Here is a 23,852-nt window from a genome sequence, read left to right on the forward strand (position 1 = left end):
GCTCTAGCCCCTCCTGCCAGAGTTTTTTGATGATTATATTGCCTGGCTTCTCCCATTAGTACTCAGTCAGATTAAATATTGGTAAACTAATGAATACTTTGAAGAGGGTAAATGGGACATCTAGAGAGAGTTGGTGCACTGACAAACTGGGAGACCTTCATAGATCATGGTCTTGGAAGAATGCTTCCAACCATTCAATTGTACTTGAAATGTCCTCTTTTGCTGAAATATATTTTCATCCACAATAACAGTGCAGTTTCACTGTGGATATAATTCATACTTTATGCTTATAGAAAGCAAGCTACTGAGCTGTGACTCCTTTTTATAGGCCGCAGTATTGACTAGAGCTGTTTATTTATGGCTCTCAGCTGAACCTGCAAAACAGGCAGTGAGGCAGGGGCACTGCCCTCTGCTCTGCCATCACATCCTATCGCTCCTTCTCCTTGTGCTTTCCCCCTTGCAAATTCTATGAGGAGCACAGTGCTGGGGAAGGGAGAAAAAGAGATGTGAGGAAAATGGTGTTCGGGCAGATGAAATCTAAACGAGCGTTGCTGACAAGAAATATTTGTGGAGCCACAGTTTCTATTTCACTCGCAGTAGCAATGCTGCAAGCTCTTTCAAATCCTGTAAGCAGAGTTTAAACTAAAGCATTTTGTACTTTCTGTAGAAGTTGTGACTTCTCAAATTTGACCAACTTGCACTAGCAAAAGGTATATTTGTGACAGTTCTGTTAATGTGGAAGCAACATTGTAACAGAGCCAGCAACAAGTTTTTTCACCTGTATCTCCTGTACTTGTGGTGTCAGGGTTCTAGATTTCACAGAACTGTGTGGGATGTGGGGAGCTGGGCTTCAGGTTTTTTTCTTGCCTTTTTTAGTATCTCAAATTTTATTATCTGAAGTTGTGGTAGTATTTCAAATCCATTTCCCAGTTTAAAAGCCCACAGGCCTGCAGCAGGTAAGATGTTGTTGCAGCCATGTATATCAGTGATACATTGTCTGCATTCTGGACTGTAGCCTTCTAGGGGCCAGGCAGAAAAGATGCTTGTGTGGCTGGGAGAAAGTAAATATTGCAACAACTGCTTGGGAGACAGGAAATGAAAGTAGAAACTTGTTTCAGTTTCATTTTCTGCTCTCATTTTTGAGCTGCTCAGCTCCACCTAAATTTTCGCCTATGTATTACTGTCATCTTGTAATATCTGGGAAATTGTGTGTTGTTTCCAGTCAAGGTTTGCCAAGTTTTGATGCAGCTCTCAAAACATCATAACATTTTGATTTAGTGTTTTCATCTATAAAGAAGGTAGTGTTTTAGGAGACTTAGGTTTTATTAAATGCTATGGTTTCTTGCTTCTGTGTAAAAGTTGCCTAATATTCAGTGACCTAGCTGAGAAATTTGTATCAGTGCCAGCACAAAATTTCTGTATTGGTATTACATACCTAGCTGTGGAGCTGAAAAATGGATGCAATTTCAGAGCTTCATTAGTTTAGCATGTGACTTGAGTGTCACGGGCCCACAACTGGGGGACTACATTAAGCTGCCATATTCACCAAATAAACATATGTGCAAACACAACACTACAGTGAGGTTAGGGACAGCTGCTCCATATAGCTGTTTGGCAGTGTTGCAAGCCTGACATTTGGCAGATTGATTATATATGTATTCCTACTACATAAGGCTCTGTTGGGTGTTACATACGGATTTAAGTAACTTTGGAAGAGTTATTATCTGACATCTTCACTGGAATTACAACACTTTAAAGTATGTTCTGACTTAAACTGTTTAATTTTTGCTTCTTAGTATCTCACCCTTATTTGCTTTCTTTCTCTTCAGATAATGCTTATGATCCAGATGTGAGTGCTAAACAGATATGGATAGACAAAACGGTGATAAACAACACTATATGCTTGACATTCACTGATAATGGAAATGGTATGAACTCAGAGAAGCTGCACAAAATGCTAAGGTGGATAACCTCTTTTGCATTTTTTATTTCCTTGTGAAAATTCCAGCTCCTAGTTCTGTTACTGCTAAGGTTATTCCTTTTTCTCATATATAATCAACTAATTTTGTTTATAAACCTGCTTTTTTGAAGGTGAGTGGTTATACAAGTGAGACTGTAGAATAGGCAGTTGCTAGTAAAACTCTCTCACAACTTTATCAGTGTTTTTATCTCCTAATTTCCTTTTATCCTTTCTGTCATCCTTCCCATTTAACTTTCTATGCAGTGGTTGTACTGTATAAACTCAGTAGTGCCCTATAGTGGAGCTAAGGAAAATTGAATTTTTTCCTAATATTTTAATTTGATTGCTTTTGTTTAAGTTAAGCAAGCAAGAAGGGGGAAGAAGAGAGATTCAATTCAAACCCTCTGGAATATTCAAAATAGAAGGTGTTGTGGAAAACATAAGGGAATTATACTGATGTGGTTTGTTTATCTTTAAATGTGCTGTAGGGTTTGAAATATTTCTGCAGCTTCTACAGTTAGCAAAGAAGTTGCTGTTCAGTCTTTCTTTTAGAATGAAAGATTGCTCTGCCTGCAGATAAATCTGTGTGTAAACTTGAGGAAGCTTGAATTGAAACTGTTACTTTTCTTTTCCTATTAGCCACTGTAAGTAATAGCTTGCTTGTTAAATTCTGTGTTCTAGATACAGTTACCTGGTTTACTTTAAATGTCATGCAGTTACTAATGGAAGATATGTAGATGGCACATTTTCAAGCAATTAGAGGGGAGCTTTAGGGGCTTTTCTTAGTATTTATTGTGAAGCCACAAGATAACTATTAGAATCCCATAGGAATGCTTACTGCATAATTCCAGATAGATTATATTTCTTTTCCATACTTAAAGATGAAAGTAAATTTATCTGGATTCTTGCAGTATGGTTTTAGCAAGATAACTTTCAGGATTTGCATAACTGTACATTGTCATTGTTCCTGGTCTATAAAGCAAGCTATTAACTTGTACTTGAATCTAGTTTGGTAAGGCTTGCATGCATCTTTTGGGTTTTTAAGTTTTATAGGACCTGTTACACTCTTCTGATGTTTTCATATATTTCAGCTTTGGCTTCAGTGAGAAGTCTGCGTTGAATGGCCGTGTTCCGGTAGGACTGTATGGAAATGGGTTTAAGTCAGGATCAATGCGCCTGGGTAAAGATGCAATAGTCTTCACCAAGAATGGAGAAAGCATGAGTGTCGGCCTGTTATCTCAGACTTTCCTTGAAGTCACAAAAGCAGAACATGTCATGGTTCCTATAGTGACATTTAACAACCATCATATCCTTTTAACAATTTCTGGATGAAAAGTTGTGGATACATGCTAAACTTGGATGACAGTATCAGTAAAGGATGTCTCCTTGTCTAATCTTACAGATACTCTAAATAAATTGTAAGATGCAAGAAAGGCTATAATTTGTTAAGGCCTTTGCATTTGTAGGAGCTCTCAGATGTGGAGTGAGAGAACCTGTGAAGTTAAGTACAGGATACTGTTGTGGAAATGTCCTCCTGTTCTGAAAGCTTACTTCATTCAAAGTTACTCTCCTTAACATAATGCTTACGACAGATAAGTGATCCAGCAGAATCCAAAAACAGCCTGAAAGCCATCTTAACACATTCTTTATTTTCTACTGAGGAGAAATTACTGGCAGAGCTAGATGCTATAATGGGGAAAAAAGGAACAAGAATTATCATTTGGAATCTTAGAAGGTAAGATGAATTCCAGTCTCCTTGTATCCTTCTCTTACTTTGTTACCTTTCTGTGTATGCAAGCTTACAAGTTTAGGGTTTTTTTTGTGGTGTAATTCCAAAGGGCTGTGGGCAGTTAGCTGTGATAGAGGAACTAGATTCAAGCTCGCACAATTGAAAGACTATTGTTACATGAGAACTTTTGCTGATACCTCAAGTAACAAAGCATAAGGAAGGAAAAAGTAAAGGACTTCATAGTTTCCTTCGGTAAGATATCATTGCTGTTGCCAGAAGGAGAAATTAAATAGGTACATTATAAATCTGTTACTTCAGACAAGTAAATACAATTGTTGTTACTTGGCTTTCTGTTAATTTTATGATAGTTGAGATGCTTAGAAAGTACTACATCCCTCTAGAAAGATGCTGCTGACTCCAGACTTCAAAAGCCAGTAATTCTTGCCTGTACATATAAGTATTTTTGTTCTTTCCAAGCTATGTGGAAAACCACCATGGCTCAAAGGAATTCTCTTTCTCTTGCATCTTTATGATAACTCCTGGGTCCACTACAGTATCTTATCTTGTATTGGCTTCCTTTTTGTCATAATAAGGATATTTTTTTTTAATATTACTTCTCAGAGATAAAAATGAAAAAACGGAGTTTGACTTTGACAAGGATAAATATGACATCAGAATTCCAGAAGACTTAGATGAAACAGGCAAAAGAGGATATAAAAAGCAAGAGAGACTGGACCAGATTGTTCCAGAAAGTGACTACTCATTGAGAGTATGTATAAGGTTCTTTAAAATTTGTTTGTTCATTTTTTGAAGCTGGAGGGTATTTGTTCTTCTTTTAATGTAATACTATGTAATATAGTGTGCTATACTGTAGATGTGTTGATTGAGGAGGGAGACAAATATCAGAATTTAAATGTTAGGGCAGTATGTCAACATCTGTATTGAAATTGAAGGTGGAATGTATTTGTGAACTTCTGTAGACGTTTGCTGGTTAGAAGAAACTTACTGGGGTTTATATAGTCTTGCAAATATATTCTGCTGTTACATACAGCCATCATTATCCACTAAGGAGAAAATCAGGAAATGCGATAAGTAGCTTCTGAAGTTAAATAGGAGTGTTTGTGGTGTTCAGCAAAGTAAGATTCCATTGTAGTGCAGGTATACATGCATATGCCCATCTGGATCTTTGTGAAGCAAAAACTATCCTTTTTTAAAGTATTATTTCTAGGTTTTGTGGGAAGCAGCTGTGTTGTTTGAATGCATTCACGCAGACAGGGACAAAACTTTCCTGTAAGCAAATTGATATGATCACTTTCTCCACTATTGATTCTTATAAGCTTTGAAGTTGTCTTTTTGTAAGAAAATTTATCTGCAATTTCTAATTTTTCTGGGCACGCTTCTTGGGGGCGGGGAGGGGGAATAATACTTGGAAGTATTTCACTTGAACTAAACCCTTCAGTTATTCTGACTTGCTGAAGCCCTATATCTGCTTCAAGTATTAGAAGTTGTAAATGTAATGGTAAATGAAATGCGAATTAGAATTCATAGATGTAGCTATTATCAAGCTATATATAATCATTTGGAGCAAAGTTAACATGTTTTTATTTGTTATTTGAAGTTTGTAGTAGAATATTTAATCTCTCGATAGGGGAATAAGAGGCTTCTATGCTTGAGAGCTCTTTTAGTGTTAACACTGCATCTTCAGATACCTGATTAATATGTCATGTGTAAAAGTTGTCCTTCAATTGCTATTGATTTAATTTGTGATACATGTATCCTGTTTTTCTGGATTCAAGTTGGAAAAAAGCCCCACATTTAATAGAACCGAGTTAAAACTTGAGTTTGTCTTCCTAAATGTAATGTGTATTGCAAAATTTTCATACCTTGATGTTTCAGAGGGGTTTTTTTAGTAACAGCAGTTACTCTGTTTTGTAGGCTTATTGCAGTATTTTGTATCTGAAGCCAACAATGCAGATCATTCTGCGAGGACAAAAAGTGAAAACACAGCTGGTGTCCAAAAGCCTTGCCTTCATTGAACGTGATATATATAGGCCAAAATTTCTGAATGTATCCTTTACGTATATTTACATCATTGCATGCTGAATTTAATGATGTGACTTTCTTTGTAAACTAACTGGATTCTGATTGGTATGTTGCAGTTACACTCATGTGATTTTATTTATTCATGTATTTATTTTTATTTTAAGACATACTGAAGGAATTTTCTTAATAGAAAAAAGTTCCAGGACCCAGTTTAGAATGAACACTCAGAGTAAGTCTATGTGGTTATGAGATTAGCCAAACTTTTCCTTAATATCTGGTAAAAGGCTAGAACAGTAAGAATTACTTTTGGATTTAACTGCAGAAACAAAGATCATTATGGAATAATGATGTACCATAAAAACAGACTTATCAAAGCTTATGAAAGAGTTGGCTGTCAGTTAAAGGTAAAAAATTAAAGCTCAAAAATATTTTAACATCTTCAGAAAATCATTTTCACTCAAATGCTTTTTTTTTTTTTAAATAATACAGATGGGAACTAGGATATTGATACATCATTTACAAAACTACCTTTTTAATACAATTCTTAATGGCTGCTCAGACTAAATTTTATGTGATTGTTTTAATGTTTGGCTTTGAAACTAAGCTTGATGCATAAAATACAGGCCTGAACATATCTCTCAGGACAAAAAGAGGGGTGGAACAGACTTTATTATGATTATTATTATTATTATTATTACTTAATAATAATAATAATTTGGCAGGCTTGTGTCAAGATTTTGGGTTTTGGAGAAGAGTTGTAAGCCAGAAAATTGATCTTACCTAGCATACATAGCTGATTACCTCTGACAGACTCTTGCAGTATTAGCATAGAGTATATGTTGTTTTTTCTGCTAGATCTTCTTTTCTTACAGGCAAACAACATGGGTGTTGGTGTAGTTGGGATCATTGAATGCAATTTTCTAAAACCCACTCATAACAAACAAGATTTTGACTACACAAATGAATACAGGTAACTGTACGTTTTCTGCACACTTTCTATTGAATGGTGTTCCTTGTGAAATACTTAGCACTAAAGACTTCTAAGTAGTAAAAATAAAAGCTTATGTGCCATCATTAAACTGCATGACTGTTCTGAACAGCAAGGGCAGGATGTACACTTGTCATGCTGAATTCATTGTTCAGTCAGTGAAGTCTAGAGCGTCTAGAGTCCACTTCATTGTAAGGTAAGTGCCCTAAAAAGTGGTTGGTTGCAATTCTGCCCATCAGTGACTGTAAAATGAGCACAGAATAACTTGCCAAGATACGGGTATGTGTGGCACTTGACTAAAATTGTGATACACGAATCCCACACTGTGAACTTTTTTTCATAACATTTCTTGTTTGGTTCCTTTCTGGAATAGCTTTTCTGGATAATTTTGAGCCCTTCTTTTCGGTTTCATTCCAAAGAATGGACTGGACGCTGTCTTACTACTTTTTCCTTTCATGATGACAGGGCTGTTGGCCGTATTCTGTTTTCTGTGCTGCTTCATGTTAAAAGGGGTATTAGGAGCAGCTGCCTCCTCCAGCAGTTCTGCCTCAGGACTCGTCCTGCCTGGCCGCTGGAGCCCAGCCTGGGGACCTGGGGTTTCTACCCCGGCTGCAGGATGTGGCTACGACCCTCCTGTTTGCAGGTTCAACCAGTAGCAAAGTTGAGCACATGTCCCAGAGCTGCACACAGAGGACACTGACATGGCTGTTACAGAGACTGCCACACACAAGGTGTTACATACAGGACTCCCATAAAGCATAAACAGCCAAGTCCCCTTCCTTCTCTTAGGCTGGCAGAGATAGAATCTCACTTGTGAAGTCACACACATGGCACTCTAGGCTCACAAGCACATGTACATTTGTGGATCCCCCAAGTACTAGCACGGCCCCTCTGTCCTTCTGGCATCCTTGCCTGGACCCAGGCTCTTACCTGCTTCAGAGGCCCCCTACGCACTGGCTAGTGATTTGCTGTTCGCTAGCAAATGTGTGTGTACTCATGTAATCATACCACAGACACTTCATACTTGCAAGTTCCCTTGGGTATACCAACATGTATCCATGCCTGCCTGATATCCCTGCCCAGAGCTGGGGCCTCCTGTTCACTGCTGAGTCCAGTTTGGAGGGAAATACATGTGCACGCTCCATGCACACCAGTACACTGGGACTGGTGAAGATGCAGACACTTGTCCCCCCTGCCAGCACCAGGCACATGAGCTGTAACACACGGTCCTGTTCCAGCTGCCAGTGCTGAGACCCTAACTCACACTGGTCCACCCCAGGAGCTGTGTTTTGGGGGAATGCACTTCCTGCCTTAGTGGGTGGCAGCTGAGACCTTTGCTTGCTCCAATAACTGGCATGACACATTCAGTCTTGACTCCAGGAGCTGGCAGCAAATCCACTCACACACAGCTCTCACCCATAGCCGGGACTTAGTTCTTGCCATACACATGGGCTAAAGAATATGTAGAGATTTAAGAAATTATTAAATAATATACAAGAAGATAGGGCTAGCTGTAGTCCAGATAACTGTACCGACTGAACCTGTTTTACATGCAACCAGCTTCTTCTGTACCTTCTGTCAAACCCCTCTTTGTCCCTCCCTGCTCCTCCTTGCTCATGCACATTGCCTCATCAGTTGGCATAGTTTCAAGCATCCTGGACCCTCAGATTTGCATCCTTACCGGTTGCAAAATCCTAGTTTGCCTGTATTTTTTGATAGCCTGTCAATTAGCATGACTGACTAGGTTTGTTTCTTGTTGTCTTTGCTAATGCTAATTGGTCGGGTTTTATGACTCTCTGTGCTCCTCTCTTTTCCTTTCCTTGTCCTCCGAACTGAAAAAATAACCATTCTCACACTCCATGTACTCTTACCAGTTCTTGTGACTGACCAGGATTGTTCTTATCACTACCTCCCTTGTCAGTCAGGTTTGTTTCTGTTCTTCTTGATGGCTCCTTTGACCATATACACTTAAAAAAGCAGGTACTTTCCTTCTATGTGCCCTAATGCTTGTGTCTTAGACTTGAAAATTTAGGGTATTAACTTTCAAACATAAGTAGGGTAAACTTTGGCAGGAGAATTCATTACCTTTTTCAGGCTGTGTGTTTTGCCCTTCAGTTAGTTGTGGCTCAGCTTCCACTGGCAACACGTCCACCATGCGTTTCCTGAATTGCTGATTTATATTCAGCTCAGCCTATAAAGATAATGCAGAAACCACACCTGAGGGCTGTAATAAACAGACCTGTTAATTGCAGCAATTGAGGAGCATTATAAATCTGGTCATTCCTGCTGTTGAAACAGCATTCCCCTGGAGGAGCAACAGACCTAATAGCTGCTACAGCCACTGCAGTTCAGTCTGCCTGTACCTTTAACTGATACCCACAGTTTGTGCTGCTCTTTGCAGTGATATTGTCAGTTTTAAGAAGTTCCTGTGTTTCTATCACCATTGTGCTGGCAGAACCCTTAACAAAAAAACATGGTAAAGCAGATCAGGTAGTCAGTCAAACTGGAAAATAGCTCTTGTTAGTTTTTTCAATACAGATGTTCCCTGAACCTTTTCTTGTGTGGTGGCACTAACAGTTCCTTTGGCAGAAAGGGAGGAATTAGGAACATCATAGTACAGTCATCTGTCTTGACCAGGGTTTGCACTACGGTCCTGCAAACTGGCACTGTGAGTACTGAATGCTTTTTACATGTTTCTTAAAAGAAAACCAACATGTAATGTGGGCACAGAGGGATACTATGCTTGAAAGATCTCCTTTATAAATGTTTTTCTGCAGAGTGCTACTGGTTTTCAGAAGGTAACTTTCCTGCCCAAAACAGAAACATAAGACTGATGCTGCAGTTTCATGATCAGTGTAAGCTGACCGTCCCTTCTTCCCCCTCCAGAAGAGACGTGATCCCATCCATGTATTGCTGCTCATTTCTGCCTTTGTGGTACTCCCTTTTCTCTGGCACAGAAATTCATGACTTGTGTTCAGAGGTGATCTAAATCAGAACTCTCTAGGTCATCATACTGGTTCACTGCAAACACATTTGTGTTAGTTCAAGGTACAGGGTGGTTTAAATGTTGGAATAAGGCAAGCAGGGATCGACTGGCTTTCAGACTCAGGTTGCCTAGCCACTTTACCCTGATATAAATTCAGCATGCTTACAAGAGACAGTCTTACCTCTGCCTCATCTGTGGGGCTTGTTGCTGTTACACACGGCTCCCTCCTGTGTGTGCCAGCTCTGGTAGTCACTGGGCTGCACAATGAGCCCTGATCAGGAAACTAGCTAAAAATTAACCTAGGGTAGGACTAGCCTGCTCCATTTAACAACATGTTGACTTTATACTACAGTGGTAAGTTTTCAATCTTCCTGTCATATTGTTGCATGTCAGCTTGGAGTAGTCATGAACCTGCAATTCCATAGGTATATGGGAATATCAGCTAATTACACAGCTAGGTAGTGGATTGGCAGAGGTGGGTTTGTACTTGTTTCTTCTATGACTGAGGTTGAACTGGTGATGTAGCTTCAAGATTTGCTCTGTAAATTCATGGTGCTTCTGAATTGAGGACTCTTTGATTTCAGTCTTTGTGCTCCAACTCATATTTTCAGCAATTTATTTATTGACAAACAAGGCTTCACACAATTTCTGATTTCTAGGCTTTTCTCAAAGCAAAAAGCTTACTGTTGTGCAAATAGAAACATTAGAGTGGTTTGTGTTTGTTTTTTCACTGTAGATCATAAAGGTTCTTACTGTGCTAGGATTTGATTATTTATGGTGGTCTTTTAAAAACTTTTCAGACTTACAATAGCAGCATTAGGAGAGAAGCTTAATGATTACTGGAACGAAATGAAAACAAAGGCAAATGGAGAATACCCATTAGCTTTGCCAGTTGAGGAGATACAGTGAGTATCGCTTCTAAATAGAAGAAATTTACATACTGTTATTACTGTTCTACACTCAGTCATGAAAATGAACTTTTCATGTGAAAGTGCTGGTATTTTTTTCATTGCAGAAAACAGCCTGATCAGACATGGGTACAATGTGATTCATGTCTGAAATGGCGGAAGCTGCCAGATGGAATAGAGCATTTGCCAGAAAAGTGGTTCTGCTCACTGAACCCCGACCCACAATTCCGGTAACATTAGATTTCGATGAATATTTCAGTACTGCTTTTAGTTCTTATCACCTCTTATAAGCATGGATGTTAAGCTCTTTTTCATTTCCCGTCCCCAAATCCTTCCCCTTCCTTGACTCAGGAATTGTAATGTGCCAGAAGAACCAGAAGATGATGACTTAATACATCCTACATATGAGAAAACTTACAAGAAAAAGTGAGTACTAGAGAGTTTCTTACAAGTGTCTCAGCATTAGAAAAGGAATGTGAAAACTAAATGCCCTTTACTGTCACCTGTGGTGTAATTGCAACTCTTCTGGAAATATATCCAGCCAGAAAATAGTGCCTTAAAATCAAGACTTGACTGTAGCAGTGAATAGATGAATAGCACTGGTTTTTTTCTAGTAGCATGTTGGCATTACATTCAGATTTCTCTCTGACATAATACCTGTTTGCCCTCCTAAATCAAAATTAGGAAAGTTGTAACAAAAGGGGCCTTTCATTTAATAGCTACTAAGGAGAGCAATGCAGCAATTGGTGTTCAAGTACAGCTCTTAGAGGGGCACTGTTTTGTGGTAGTAAGTGATTAAGATAGTTTGGGATGTTACAGAAACGGGCTACTAGGGCTGTTAGGAGACTTTGTCTAAGGAGCTGTTATTTTTCAAGGACTGAAATTCAAGGATTTTTCAGTGTTGAACCAGCTGAATACCTCAATACACCTATTTCATAATAAGAGGATTCTTAACAAAGGTGTGTTTAAAAAAACCTAGCTTGGGTAATTTTAACTAATGCTGGCTGGTGTTGTAGAGCTGGGAGTTTCGGGGTTGGTTTATTTTTTTAATTTTTATTTTTTTTTTTTTTTTCAAATTTTTAAAATAAACCTTCATCTAAGAGAGAATTTTTTTTGAAGTTAAGCTGTTGTATGTAACTGAGATAAAGGAGTGTTATGTTTGCTTTAGATTTTGAGGCTGGTTTGTTTTTATAATGAATTCACATGTTCAATCTAAGCTTTTTGGTGTTGGTTTTTTTTTTTCTTCCTTGCTGCTGGACAGAGACAGGGAAAAACTGAAGAAGCGGATGGAGTTCAGCCACCAGGTAACTCTTGAAGTTGATAGGAAACTGATTTTGGTAGTGAAATTGTTCTTGCTGGCAACAGTACTGTGCAGTTTGATTGAATAGGCCAGGCATTGAATTGACATTTGCTTTAGCTGGTGACCAACTGACTGGTTCAACATCCTGTTTCATTTAGATGTCTGTACAGGTTATGTGCACTATTAGTAAACCAACAATCTTCTGTTTTTGCTCTCCACTGATGGAAAAGCATCACTGCTTTGTATGTAGTATTTAAGAAGGAGCTTGAGAGGGACAAAACCCTCTTACAAAAAAAATGCTAGAAAATGTATCAGCCACTCCTAGCTCTTCTATGGCATTAGAATGATTACTGGAAGCTAAGCAGGGTCCTATACTCCAAAAATTTCCTGCCAACTCAATAGCTTAGTTATGTACATTCTTCTAAAAGACTTTATAGGAGCTTAGATGGCCAGCATCAGGTCCAAGAGCACCTTGAAACATCTGAAACATTTCAGAATTTGGATAATTACATACTTTTGGGGCCAACCCACATTTCTCTTTGGAAAATATTTCCCCTGCATGGCTGCAGACAACAGATGGATTGTATGATTTCTGCAGTTGGTAAAATGGCATAATTCTGGCAGACTGTCAGTTAAGGGAAGGGGGCTGATTTCAGATCCTCATTAAGAAAATATACAACCACAGAGTGGACTGAATGGCAAAATGTGATCACTGGCGCCAGCTTTAATAGGAAAGGTAGCATGTTCTTGCAACATGAAATCTGATGTGCTGTGGCTGGATCTAGCTTTACTACATTTTGCATTCATTTTTAAAAAAAAATGTGTTTTGATGGAGACATTCTTTGTATTGCAAGAGCCCTCTGTTTGCCAGTAGAGAGAGCAGAGCAGTGGAGGGGTAAAAAAGTGAATTCAGTGAGCCACCCACTCTAAGGTTGGAGCAGGGTGTCAGGGTTTTGTTGAGTCCTCTTAAAATTGCAAAAGTTTCTGGGTATTGTCTGTGTATTGAAACTTTTCCTTGTATTTCTAATTTCTTATCGTATTTATTAGGGTGGGTGTTTTTTGTAACTGGCATTTTGCTCATCAGTACCCAGTGGAAACAGCATGGCCCCTTCCTGATGTAGAGCTCTGGGAGCAAGGCCCAGTGCCTCCTTTGCACCCAGATTTCTACAGAAATCTAGGGCTCAAGTCAGGACCTAACAACCTGTGTAGGTATCCCAGGATGTTGTAAAAAGCGTTATAGTTTTCCAGCATGTCGTGGTTTAAGCCCAGCTGGTAACTCAGAACCACACAGCCGCTCTCTCAGTCTCTTCCTCCTTCCTCCCCCCTCTCCCAGAGGGATGGGGAGAAGAACTGAAAGAATGTCACTCCCACAGGTTGAGATAAGAACATTCCAGTAACTAAGGTATAACACAAACCGCTGCTGCTACCACCAATAATAATAATAATAAAATGATAAGGAAATAACAAGGGGGGGAGAATACAACCGCTCACCACCCACCAACCCATGCCCAACCCAAACAGCAATCTAGCCCTTCTGGGTAACTGCCCCCAGTGTATATACTGGGCGTGACGTGCTGTGGTATGGAATACCTCTGGCTAGTTTGGGTCAGGTGTCCTGTCTCTGCTTCCTCTTGGCTTCCCCTTCTCCCTGGCAGAGCATGAGACTCGCAGAGTCCTTGGTCAGAGTAAACATTACTCAGCAACAGCTAAAAACATCGGTGTTATCAGCGTTGTTTCCAGACTGAAAGTCAAACACACAGCACTGCACTAGCTACAGAGGGAGAAAAATGGCTGCTACTGCTGAATCCAGGAGAGCATGACATCTAATTATTGAAAGTGCATTTGTTGTAGAGAGATATTATGAGGAGATAGTGAAGATGTCCTTAAAACTGGAGTGGAGGGTGGAGATGCAGAGTAGTTTGGAGTAGCTGTACTTTTGCAAGGAGGCTCTTAAATTCAGATTAAAAGCAGATGCAAATCAGCATGGTGAAGTGATTGGAGTGTGTAGATCGTAACTCAGAATCAAATTTCCTAATCATGATTTTGGCTTAAGTTGCTTTCAAAGTAAAGTGCTATCTGAAGATCACTCAATTTCTGTAGTAGATGTTTTACATGTGCCGTTTTAACCTATATACTTCATTGTATTAATTTTTCTCCAGTTATGTTTACCCAAGTAAAAAAGTAATTTCTATGAATAAAGTACTTTTCCTTTAGACAAGCTGAATTAATTCTGAGCAGGTTTGCCAGAGTTGGCTGTCCCGTTCTTTGTGTATCATGGTCAAGCTTCAGACAGATACAGCTTGGGAAAAGCTCTTGCCTGAGGTTCTACACAGTACTTTAAAAATAGCTATCTAGAGAAAGACTTGTAAGATCAGAAAGCTGCTTTCTGACAGCAGTAAATCTGTGCATTGAGAGGAGTGTACAGCATTCAAAGTCCTCTAAGAAATCTGGTAAAAGTCTGTAATTACGATATAGAATTTGCTGCTTTCTAATATGTTGTATGTCTTAAACCAACATGAAGGAAACACTTCACAGGTATCAGTAGAGTTTGGGGGTAGGGGTTGTACAATATTTAAGAAAATTGTGGTTTGCATTGTAGAGTCAAGTTAGCTTTAGTTATTGCAGAATACTGAGTAAGGTTCAAGGAGATATTTGTAGTACATGTAAGAAATGCTGGTAAGAATTTTGTATGTTGGCTGATAGTTAGAACTGCTTAAACCTATTCTGAAGACTCTACTAATATCTGTTTCTTTTAATTCTTAATTAATATTATGTTACAGGTCAATAATGAAGTGTTTGTAAGAACACCTGTTTCTTCAAGTAAAGACTTCAGAACATTCTCAGCTGTGAGTGGAAAGGAATCTGTTCTAAGATCACTTCTACCAGAAACATCAAATGCTTCTGTCAGAAGATCTCTGCTTACTTTAAATAGATCAGTATCTTCACCTCATTCTGATTCTGATAACAGGTTAGTGAGCCTGTGCAAAGCATATTCCTATTTATTTCTAAAATTAATAACTTGTTATGAAAACCATGGTGTTGATGTAATCCTGTCTTCAGCTGATAGCTGCTAAAATTCATATGTCGCTTTTGGGACCATAGAAAGCAGCAGGTTGATTAAAGGTACCAAGAAACCTTGTGAAGTGTAAAAGTAAATGCAGCAAAAAGTAGAGTGTACGGGCGAAGAAAGTTCCTTAGTGGTTGGTTTCTTTAGGAAAAGACTGTATTGTATTAACTACATTCTACAGTATGTTTTTTCTTCTGCTGGTTAAGGAATGCTTGTGGAATGAGGGGTGGGGGGGATGTTCCCACAAATACTGAGTCTTAGTCTGTTTTTCAATAATGTGTGAAGGTGATAATTCAGTGTGAGGATGTCAGCCACTTGTGTTCACAGGAAAGGTACTTTGGCTACACATCTTAAAATGCTATGCAGGGAGACATCCCTTTCTGGTTACTGAGTGGTAGCTTTTAATAATGCTTATAGAAACCCTAAACATAGTTTGAAACAATTAACTTTGCAATATAATTTCAGCAATATAATAAACAGTTTAATACTTTGCTTCTCAGTCTTAAACGGAAGACACCTACTTGCGTTACACCTGTGTCTTTAAAGACACCTCGATTAAATGACAAAACATTCAACAACCTTGATGATGATGTCATTATTTTAGAGGAGAGCAGTACTCCAAAGCCTTCAGCAGATTCTGATATTCCTGTAGTTAAAACTGAATGTATTAATTTGGATGAAGAAGTGAAGCAGAAAGAAAACTGTGACATTGGAGAACCTTGCAGTGCACCTACTTCAGAATCAAAAACTGAACAGTTGAACTCATCGACACAGACAGAGCTCCCAAAATTAGTTGTTAAAAAGGAAGAGATGGAAGATGACATTGCTATTCAAGTTCCCAGGGCAGGGATGGAAACTAAAGAGCACAATGTTAATGCTGTTTCCGAGACATCCGTAGATTCTGGAAATGAACTGAAAAATCAGCTGCAGTTATTAAGCAAAGAAAAAGAAACGTACAAAAACAAATGTGAAGTATTAACCAAACAAGTAGAAACGCTGGAACAGAGGATTTTTGAATTGAATAATAAGTATGTAAAAAAAGAAATGTGCCATCAGTCGACTGAGACAGTTCCTTCATTTAAAGAAGAAAGTGGTTGTGAAAGAAGTTTGTCAGAAGTGACCATTCTGTATGAACAGGCCTTAGAAGAAATAGCAAATCTGAAGGAACAATGTAGTACCCTGCAGAACTTAAAAACTGGATATGCAGATAGTGAAAACAAGAGTGAGGTAGATGAAATTGCTGTGCAACTGGATGATGTTTTCAGGCAACTGGACAAGTGCAGCATTGAGAGAGACAGATATAAAAGCGAGGTATGTTTGTTAAAGCAGTGATATCCTTCAAATTACCAGTTATTTCTAATTTTTAATGGGTGTTTCATAGTTCTCGTACACAAGGTGTTGTATGCTTCAGTCCACTAACTGATCAAGCCACCTAAAAGTTAGAAGAAATACTAAATTATCCTAGGATCTCCTGTTCTGCTTTCGTAGATAGAAATAAGCAAACTTAGGAGAGAATGCAAGGCTCCAAGTGGCTTTGACTTGAGACAAAAGAGACAGAGCAAGGTTAGGGGGCGTACAGATACAGTTGTTCAGCTGACAGCTGGTTATTTTAAAGGAGTTTGTCTAGGTTGTCATATATTACAGTCTCACTGAAAAGTTAACTAAAAGCAGTCAGTAAAGTTAAAACGGTGTAAATTTGTATAAGATGCTTTTATTTTAATCCACTGCAATTTTTTTTTACGTATAAAGTAATTTTTATTTACTTCCCAGGTTGAACTACTAGAAGTGGAAAAAAATCAATTTGCCTGTCAGTGTGAAGAACTGAAAGCAGAGCTCGCACAGTTAAAAGCTTCAATTCCACAAGCAGTAGCACATGCAAATGATTCTACCACCAGTAATGTAGAAGACTCTGTAAATTTTTCTGATGGAGAAAGGTATCAGTTTTGTTCTTTCTAGACTGTTATTTCAAGGAAGATTTTGGTTGGCTCATTGTATCTGCAACATTTTGAAGAAGGTTATGTCTGATAATCGTATAATAAAATGCAGTTCTTGGAATTCTTTTCTACTGCTTATTGTGACTCCTAACTCCAGTAACATTTTTTTAAATCAAGTGATTTTTTTATTATTATTTTTTCATAATTTGGCTATTTGCGTGAGGATTGACCATTACACAGTAGAATGCCCCACTGACACTTAAAATATCACAAATGTTAAATAATTTCTTGACACAACTTGCAGAAAAGGAGAGAGAAAGGAGACAGGAAGGAGGGGATCATTACCTTATGCTGTGTAGATGAACTTCACTTTTATGTTCTGTTTTTCTTTCTTGATCAATAGTACTGTACTGAGAAGAGTTTGGGGGTAGTTTTGAAACTTACTTTTTCCTTTTCCAAAAGAACTTCTAACTGCAGACCAGTTCTCTGGAAACAAGCACTGGTTTGTGTCCAGTGTATCTTTGAACCAAACAAGGGTTTAAACTTATTTTTAAGAGAGCTGGCAGCTCTTGATTAGTAGAAATAGCAAACACACGAAAGAAGGACACGTAACAGATAGAAGCATGGATGAGCAGACCAGCAGGAATATAGGTATACTGCCTTTGCAGGTAGGATGGAATTCAAAGCAAAGGCAAGGCCTGGAAAGGGCAACCAGAAGGGCTTCTGTAAGCATAGCAGCAGCAATGGGAGAAGAGTGTGGACCTGCTGCTCAGTGGGGCAGGTGCTTAGTGGCCCGGTGCATGAGGCACAAGCTACTGAGGTAATCAGTGTCTTCTTTATCTTGGTTTTTACTGGTAAGGTCTGCCCTCTGCTTGCTGAGGTCCCTAAGCCAAGTATAATCTTAGGGAGTGAAGCATTACCTGTAATAAAAGGTGACTGAATTAAGTGACCATTTAAGCTAATTCAGTATACAGAAGTCCATGGGAGCAGATGAGATGTACCAGAGGGAGCTGATGAGTGGATGGAGAGCTGGCCTTGTGATGATATCTCCAAAAGGTGACAGTTGGACGTTCCTGATGCCTGGAAAAATGCAGTTGTCGTGCCCGTATTTTGGACATGCAGATCTACAAGCTGGTCAGTGTAGCCTCAGCCCCTGGGAAGACTGGAGCAAATCTACCTTGGAAGCCACCTGCAGCCCCATGATAGTCAAGGTGATTAGGAACAACCAGCATGGATTACTGAGGGCATATTATGACTTTGTAGCCTCATTGCTGTTCACAGTGAGATGACCACCTCTGTAGACCTTCATTTGAGCAAAGCTTTCAGTGTGGGCTGCCATAATGTCATGATAGAAAAATTTATGAGGTATGGTTTTAGGTAGGTAAACTAGGAGGTGGGCTGTAAAATTGGCTGGACTGCTGAGCTCATGGGTCAATACCAAGGCCAGTGATTATTAATGGCCTAGATGAGGGAGCAAAATTAACTGAGTAAATTCACAAAGACATTAAATTGTAAGGAGCAATTGATACGTAAGGCTGCAGCTGAGGGACCTGGACAAATTGGAAAACTGGGCTGAAAGAACTCTCCAGGAAATTCAACACAGGCAACTGTAAAGTTCTGCACCTGTGTTGGAAACACCCCATGCAACTAAACAAGCTAGAGATTGCCCATAGGAAAGCAACTTGGAAGGTGGCCTGTGATGCTAGTAACTAAAAGTTCTATGTGAGTTGACAGTGCACTCTTGTGGGAAATCCAAGTGCCTACTGGGCTATATTGATAAGAGTTAAGCCAGCAGTTTGAGGGAAGTGATTCTTCCCTGCTGTTGGGCACTGTGAGACCAAACTGGGCACAGTATTCCCTGTTTTGGGCTCCCTGAAATATGAATGGCACTGGCTCCCTGAAATATGAATGGCACTGGCCACCAAGATGGGTAACAGTCTGGAGCATATTATATAGAAGGGGAAGCTGAGGGAAATAACCTTACACAAAGTAGGTTACCTTGAAATCCTATTGCTCTCTTCTGCTGCTTCATAGGGGATACAGAAAAAATGAAGCTAGCCTCTTCTTAGTGATACGATGAGAGGCAACAGGCACAATATGTGATAAGGGAAATTTTGTTCCAATATTTGAGAGAAAAAAGTGTTAACAGCGAGGGTAGTCAAATCCGGAAAAAGGGGCCCAGGAAGATTGTGATATCTCCATATTTGGACATGTTCAAAACACAGGAAGGTCCTGAGCAGCCTGATCTGAGTTAGCCCTGCTTTGAAAGTATGTTGGGGGGCAATGGACAGGGAGTTTTCCACACAGTCCTTTAATCTTATTTTTTTTTTTATTATGAGCAAATAGATCTCCCCTTTATCTGCCAGCATTTCATTTTCTTCTTAAAGCATCTGACTTGGGCTTCCTAAAAGAATTAGTAAATATATGTAGGACTTTTAAGTAGCTTCCACCACAAGTCCTTTTGGGATAAGACTGGCTACTGGAGGTGATGGAAGAACTGGTGATAGAAAGGAATGCTCAAGAGAAGGGATGGGTGATTTGGAAGCAATTAAGTGAGGAAAAGGATAGGACAAGGGGATCCAGGAAAGAAAGCAGAACAAGGAAACATAATATGTTAGCTGTACTGTAACTCTTACCTTACCTTCTCTTTCTTTTAAAGCCTTTTGACAAACTACTCTTCCTTGCTACCTTCTTTCTTCTTTTTCTCTTGTGTCCGTAGATGATAGTAGTTTGTGCTTCTAAATGTATAAAGTTACTGGGGTTTTTATGTTTTGAGAAATAAAAAGGTGTTGTGGAATAAAGGATTGTGCCAGTACTTTTTTGCTAACTTAAATAAAACCATTCAGAAATACTTCTGATTATTTTTGGGAAAGGTAGAATTCAGTTTCACCTTTAGTATTTGTTTGAAACTAAGGGAATATAGACCTTCAAAATTAAAACTAGAGAGGCTCAGCTTTGAAAAACTGGTAGATTTTGAATTTATCTTGAGGCAGCTTTAACTGCATCACTTTTTTTTTTTTTTTTTGGTTTCTGGAATTCAAGTATGGAACTCAGCTGTTCCACTACAGAGTATTAATCCAGCTTTGTTTAAAAAGGTACTCTGAACATAAAACTACATCTAATCATATCTAATTATTTCTTCACAGCCTGAAACTACGTTCTCTTCGAGTCAATGTTGGACAGCTTCTGGCTACGATCATGCCTGATCTAGACTTGCAGCAAGTCAATTACGATATTGATGTAGTAGATGAAATTTTAGGACAAGTCGTAGAACAAATGCATGAAATTAGTAGTACTTAGTGTCTTAAGATTTTAGCAGACTCTTGCTTGATCTTCCATTGTAACCTTTGTTTAGATTCAAACTTGTATATACTGCTTTATATATTTGACATAGTTTGGTCAATAAGTGTATATAGTCTGCGTTCAGATGTTCCCACAGATGCAGTGGGTGGGTGTTGTCTTTGCTTCCTCTTAAAGGAACACTGTCAGTATTGACCAACACTGATGTACTTAATTAAGGATTTTGCTTTTAAAATGTATTTTTAATTAAATTTGCAACTATTTTTATTATTAGGAATCTTAATACTTTTCTGCAAAAGTGTTTTGACTTTTGATCTTATATAAGTATTAATACTTCCAATTCCTTCCTCTTCTATGATCTAAGTAGTGGATTATATAAAAATGCAAAAAAGAACTTTCCTTGATTTTCATCTCAGAACAAATCCTAGTAACATTTTTGTACACTACAGTATTGTTTAATTGCATTATGTTGCATTAATCGGATAGAAATGTAACTAGTAGATTAAAATTTTGGCTGTATGCATTATATTTGTGTTTTACTACCAAAGCAAGAAAAAATCTGTAAGGGTTTTATCCTGAACACGGGTGATATTTAGCTCCCTTCTGGACTTTGATGTCACTAAAGAACATTACCTGTACATAGCTTTGCAGCATAAACAACTCCATGGGATATGGCTGGGATATTTCAGCTGTTTCAGTGATGGAAACCACATGCCTGTTTGTGTCCTGCCTCTGCTGTGTGATTGTTGGTTCCTACATCCAAGAGCTTGTCTGTATTTGAGTGCAGTCACAGGGATTTTTGGTTGTACCTGTAGCTTCCTTTAGAATGCAGCAGGGCTGGTTCATAAGTCCAGGTGTGTACCCTAGTGCTCATGCAAAAACTTCCCAGGAAGCGGGAAAAAGTGGTACCAAGAGAAATTGCTGTTACAGTGGTGACTGTGTTCTCAGTCAGTTGCATGCTTTTCCTTTGAAGTCATCAGGAATGAGAAGAAAGGTGGCAGAGACAGCAAATCCAGCTTTTATTCTGTGGTGGTATTTGTCATCCAAACCGTAATCAAGAAAAAATGGTTCTTGCTTAAAAAAAAAAAATAAAAAAAAAATTATGAGATAGTGTTCAATATGCTCATTTCTAGGAAGTCTTTTTTTATAAGCCCAAGTTTTTTGGCTTTCACACTGCTACTGTCCTGATTTAATTCAATTATGTTCCTTTTAGTTGTGGTTCAGTCAGTTTCTTTCGATGGACAGTATTTCAGTTTTAAGATGCTCGCTGTTCTACTATGTCAGTAAGGGTAATGAAATAATGTTGTACTTTATAAAGGATAAATTGAATGATTTTTGAAGAGGTGGCTGTAATATAACTTTGTATGACTTTTTAAAAGTTTTTGTTTTCCATTTAATCATTATTTATTATGCTTCATCAGATTCTGCAGTTGAATTTCTTGTAGACAGTTGGCAAAATATAGCATATGTCTGTATTAAAAATGGCAGATTTACACTGTACATTTACATTTGGAGAGCAGTGAACTAATGGAAATGTTTTTTATTTACTTGTTAAAATGTATTTTTTGTAAAAAATAAAAACAAAACAATATATAAATCTGAGTTTGCAGGATCAAAGCTGGTATGTGATCAAATGCAATGGTTTTGTTTATAAATAAAGACTATGCAGAATAGCCAGTGTTTCGGGTTTATTTTAAGTATTTCGTGTTAAGAGAAAGCTGGCTCGGTCTGGTTTTGAGCCAAAGATGCAAGCACACTTGGTAGGTCCTGACTGAGCCGCAGAGCAGCTCAATGCCTGCCTGCACCTCTTCACATGTTTAGTTACAAGACTGTTTCTCAACTGGGATTTGGGACAAAACTGTGTTTCAGAGTGTGATAAACACATAAATGTTTTGGCTTTTGCAAATCATAGGTGTTGCTATGTGGAGTTTGCAATAACAGAAACAAAGCTTGGCTAAAGACACAAGTTTAGACAAGTGGAAAATGGCCAGAACTCTTGAGCAAAATGGGAGTCACACAGCAAAAGAATTTGTAAAGGTAAAAGAAAAGGGGGGGAGGTGGGGGGCACAGACTTCATATGAGGAAATCTAGTGCCTGGAAAACAGGGTTAAAGTACTTTTAGCTTACCTTAGGTCGAAGGTAAAGAACAATGTTTGTGTTGTAAGTCTGTGGTGAGATGACAGGATTTAGTGGCCCCACTAAACATGAGTGAGTTACTTCACACCATTAGGGCAACTAAGATGATTAAGGGAGTGGAGCATCTCCCTTATGAGGAAAGACTGAGGGAGCTGGGTCTCTACAGTTTGGAGAAGAGGAGATTGAGGGGTGACCTTATTAGTGTATATAAATATATAAAGGGGGAGTGTCACGAGGATGGAGCCAGGCTCTTCTCAGTGGCAAACAATGAAAGGACAAGGGGTAATGGATACAAATTGGAGCACAAGAGGTTCCACTTAAACCTGAGGAACTTCTTCTCAGTGAGGGTGACGGAACAGACAGGCTGCCCAGGGAGGTTGTGGAATCTCCTTCTTTGGAGACATTCAAGACCCGCCTGGACACGTTCCTGTGTAACCTTATCTAGGTGTTCCTGCTCCGGCAGGGGGATTGGACTAGATGATCTTTTGAGGTCCCTTCCAATCTCTAACCTACTGTGATACTGTGATCCTTCTACTTACCAGTTAGTTTGGAGACGGTGCCTCCAGAGCATCTGCTAGCTTGGGATACCCGTCTGCCCGTCCTGTTTAGCTTGCAATAAATTTTGTATGAAGGTCACACTGTTATATAACTTCGCCAGCTATCAGGAAATTACAGATACGGCTGGTTTCAGCTAGTTTTGTGATTACTGGGGCATCCAACTGTGCCACAGGTGAAAAGTACACCACGAGGAAGACTGCTAACTTCATCTTGAAGACCCCTGCCCACATGAGGAAGACTGCTTAGTTCATCCTCAAGACCCCTGCCCATGATCACTGGAGAGCAGTGCACAGGCACCAAGAGGAAACTTATGATAATAAGTTCCTGGAGCTAGTTTTATTACCTGCCTATATGTGGGGATTAAGGATATGTATATAGGTAATGCAATAGTGAAAGTATATAAATCTGTAACAAATGCTAATCAGTGCGCCTCTGGCTACTCTCACGTGCCCAGCACTGTTGCTTTTCATTTATTGACTTTCACCCTCAATAAAACCCTGTTATCTCAATTAGAGGATTGAGTTTGTATTTCACAAAAGCCTTGTTAGAGAGCTGTTGTCCTGGTGCTGAAGCGGAAGTGACAGGAACACAACAGAGTTAGGGGAGGTGGGACCCCCTACTTCTTTAGGCTCTTGGCTCATGTTGACTTGGCTCTCATGAAATTTTACATTTAGGCAAGTTGATTGATTCCCCAGCATGGGAGACTGAGGGCTTTCAGGTATTTTTGTGGGGTTTTGGGGGGCTGAGGCAAACCATTCTTCCCTGACCACTATTTGACTGTCCAATACAGCTGACTAATAGATGGTGGTGTGCAAGGTGGCATTGTGTAAAGGGTTGCACCAGGAGACGCTCTGGGTATGGAAAGCAGTGCTGTTACGATTTGGGGTGTGCATTAACTGAGTTTCAGGCAAGTTCCTGGGCTCAACATTATGGTTTACCTTTG

General features: G+C 39.0%; 1 protein-coding gene across 4 annotated transcripts in view; it reads left to right on the plus strand.

Annotated features, from left to right (window-relative positions):
- MORC3 (MORC family CW-type zinc finger 3) overlaps positions 1-21,892 on the plus strand; it is a 29,063-nt gene extending 7,171 nt beyond the window's left edge. The window contains exons 3-17 of one of the 4 annotated variants that reach the window (XR_009726349.1): positions 1,830-1,962; positions 3,052-3,265; positions 3,547-3,695; positions 4,311-4,458; positions 5,625-5,756; positions 6,017-6,136; positions 6,605-6,702; positions 10,507-10,611; positions 10,722-10,844; positions 10,966-11,040; positions 11,876-11,918; positions 14,695-14,882; positions 15,482-16,309; positions 16,768-16,915; positions 20,062-20,199. Coding sequence is in view for 3 of the 4 variants with exons in the window: in XM_061359125.1 (XP_061215109.1) it covers positions 1,830-1,962; positions 3,052-3,265; positions 3,547-3,695; positions 4,311-4,458; positions 5,625-5,756; positions 6,017-6,136; positions 6,605-6,702; positions 10,507-10,611; positions 10,722-10,844; positions 10,966-11,040; positions 11,876-11,918; positions 14,695-14,882; positions 15,482-16,292; positions 16,752-16,915; positions 20,062-20,215 (2,657 nt within the window). In the remaining variant the exon portion in view is untranslated. Of the gene's footprint in view, positions 1-1,829; positions 1,963-3,051; positions 3,266-3,546; positions 3,696-4,310; positions 4,459-5,624; positions 5,757-6,016; positions 6,137-6,604; positions 6,703-10,506; positions 10,612-10,721; positions 10,845-10,965; positions 11,041-11,875; positions 11,919-14,694; positions 14,883-15,481; positions 16,310-16,751; positions 17,037-20,061 lie in introns of those variants that run through there. The other 3 variants (XM_061359125.1, XM_061359127.1, XM_061359126.1) reach the window with 3 other exon arrangements.
- The last annotated feature ends 1,960 nt before the right edge of the window (positions 21,893-23,852 follow it).

The sequence above is a fragment of the Neopsephotus bourkii genome, unplaced genomic scaffold (assembly GCF_033783945.1).
Source record: "Neopsephotus bourkii isolate Nb327-2 ecotype Australia unplaced genomic scaffold, CSIRO-AGI_Nbou_v1 NB_962, whole genome shotgun sequence".
Classification (NCBI taxonomy): Eukaryota; Metazoa; Chordata; class Aves; order Psittaciformes; family Psittacidae; genus Neopsephotus; species Neopsephotus bourkii.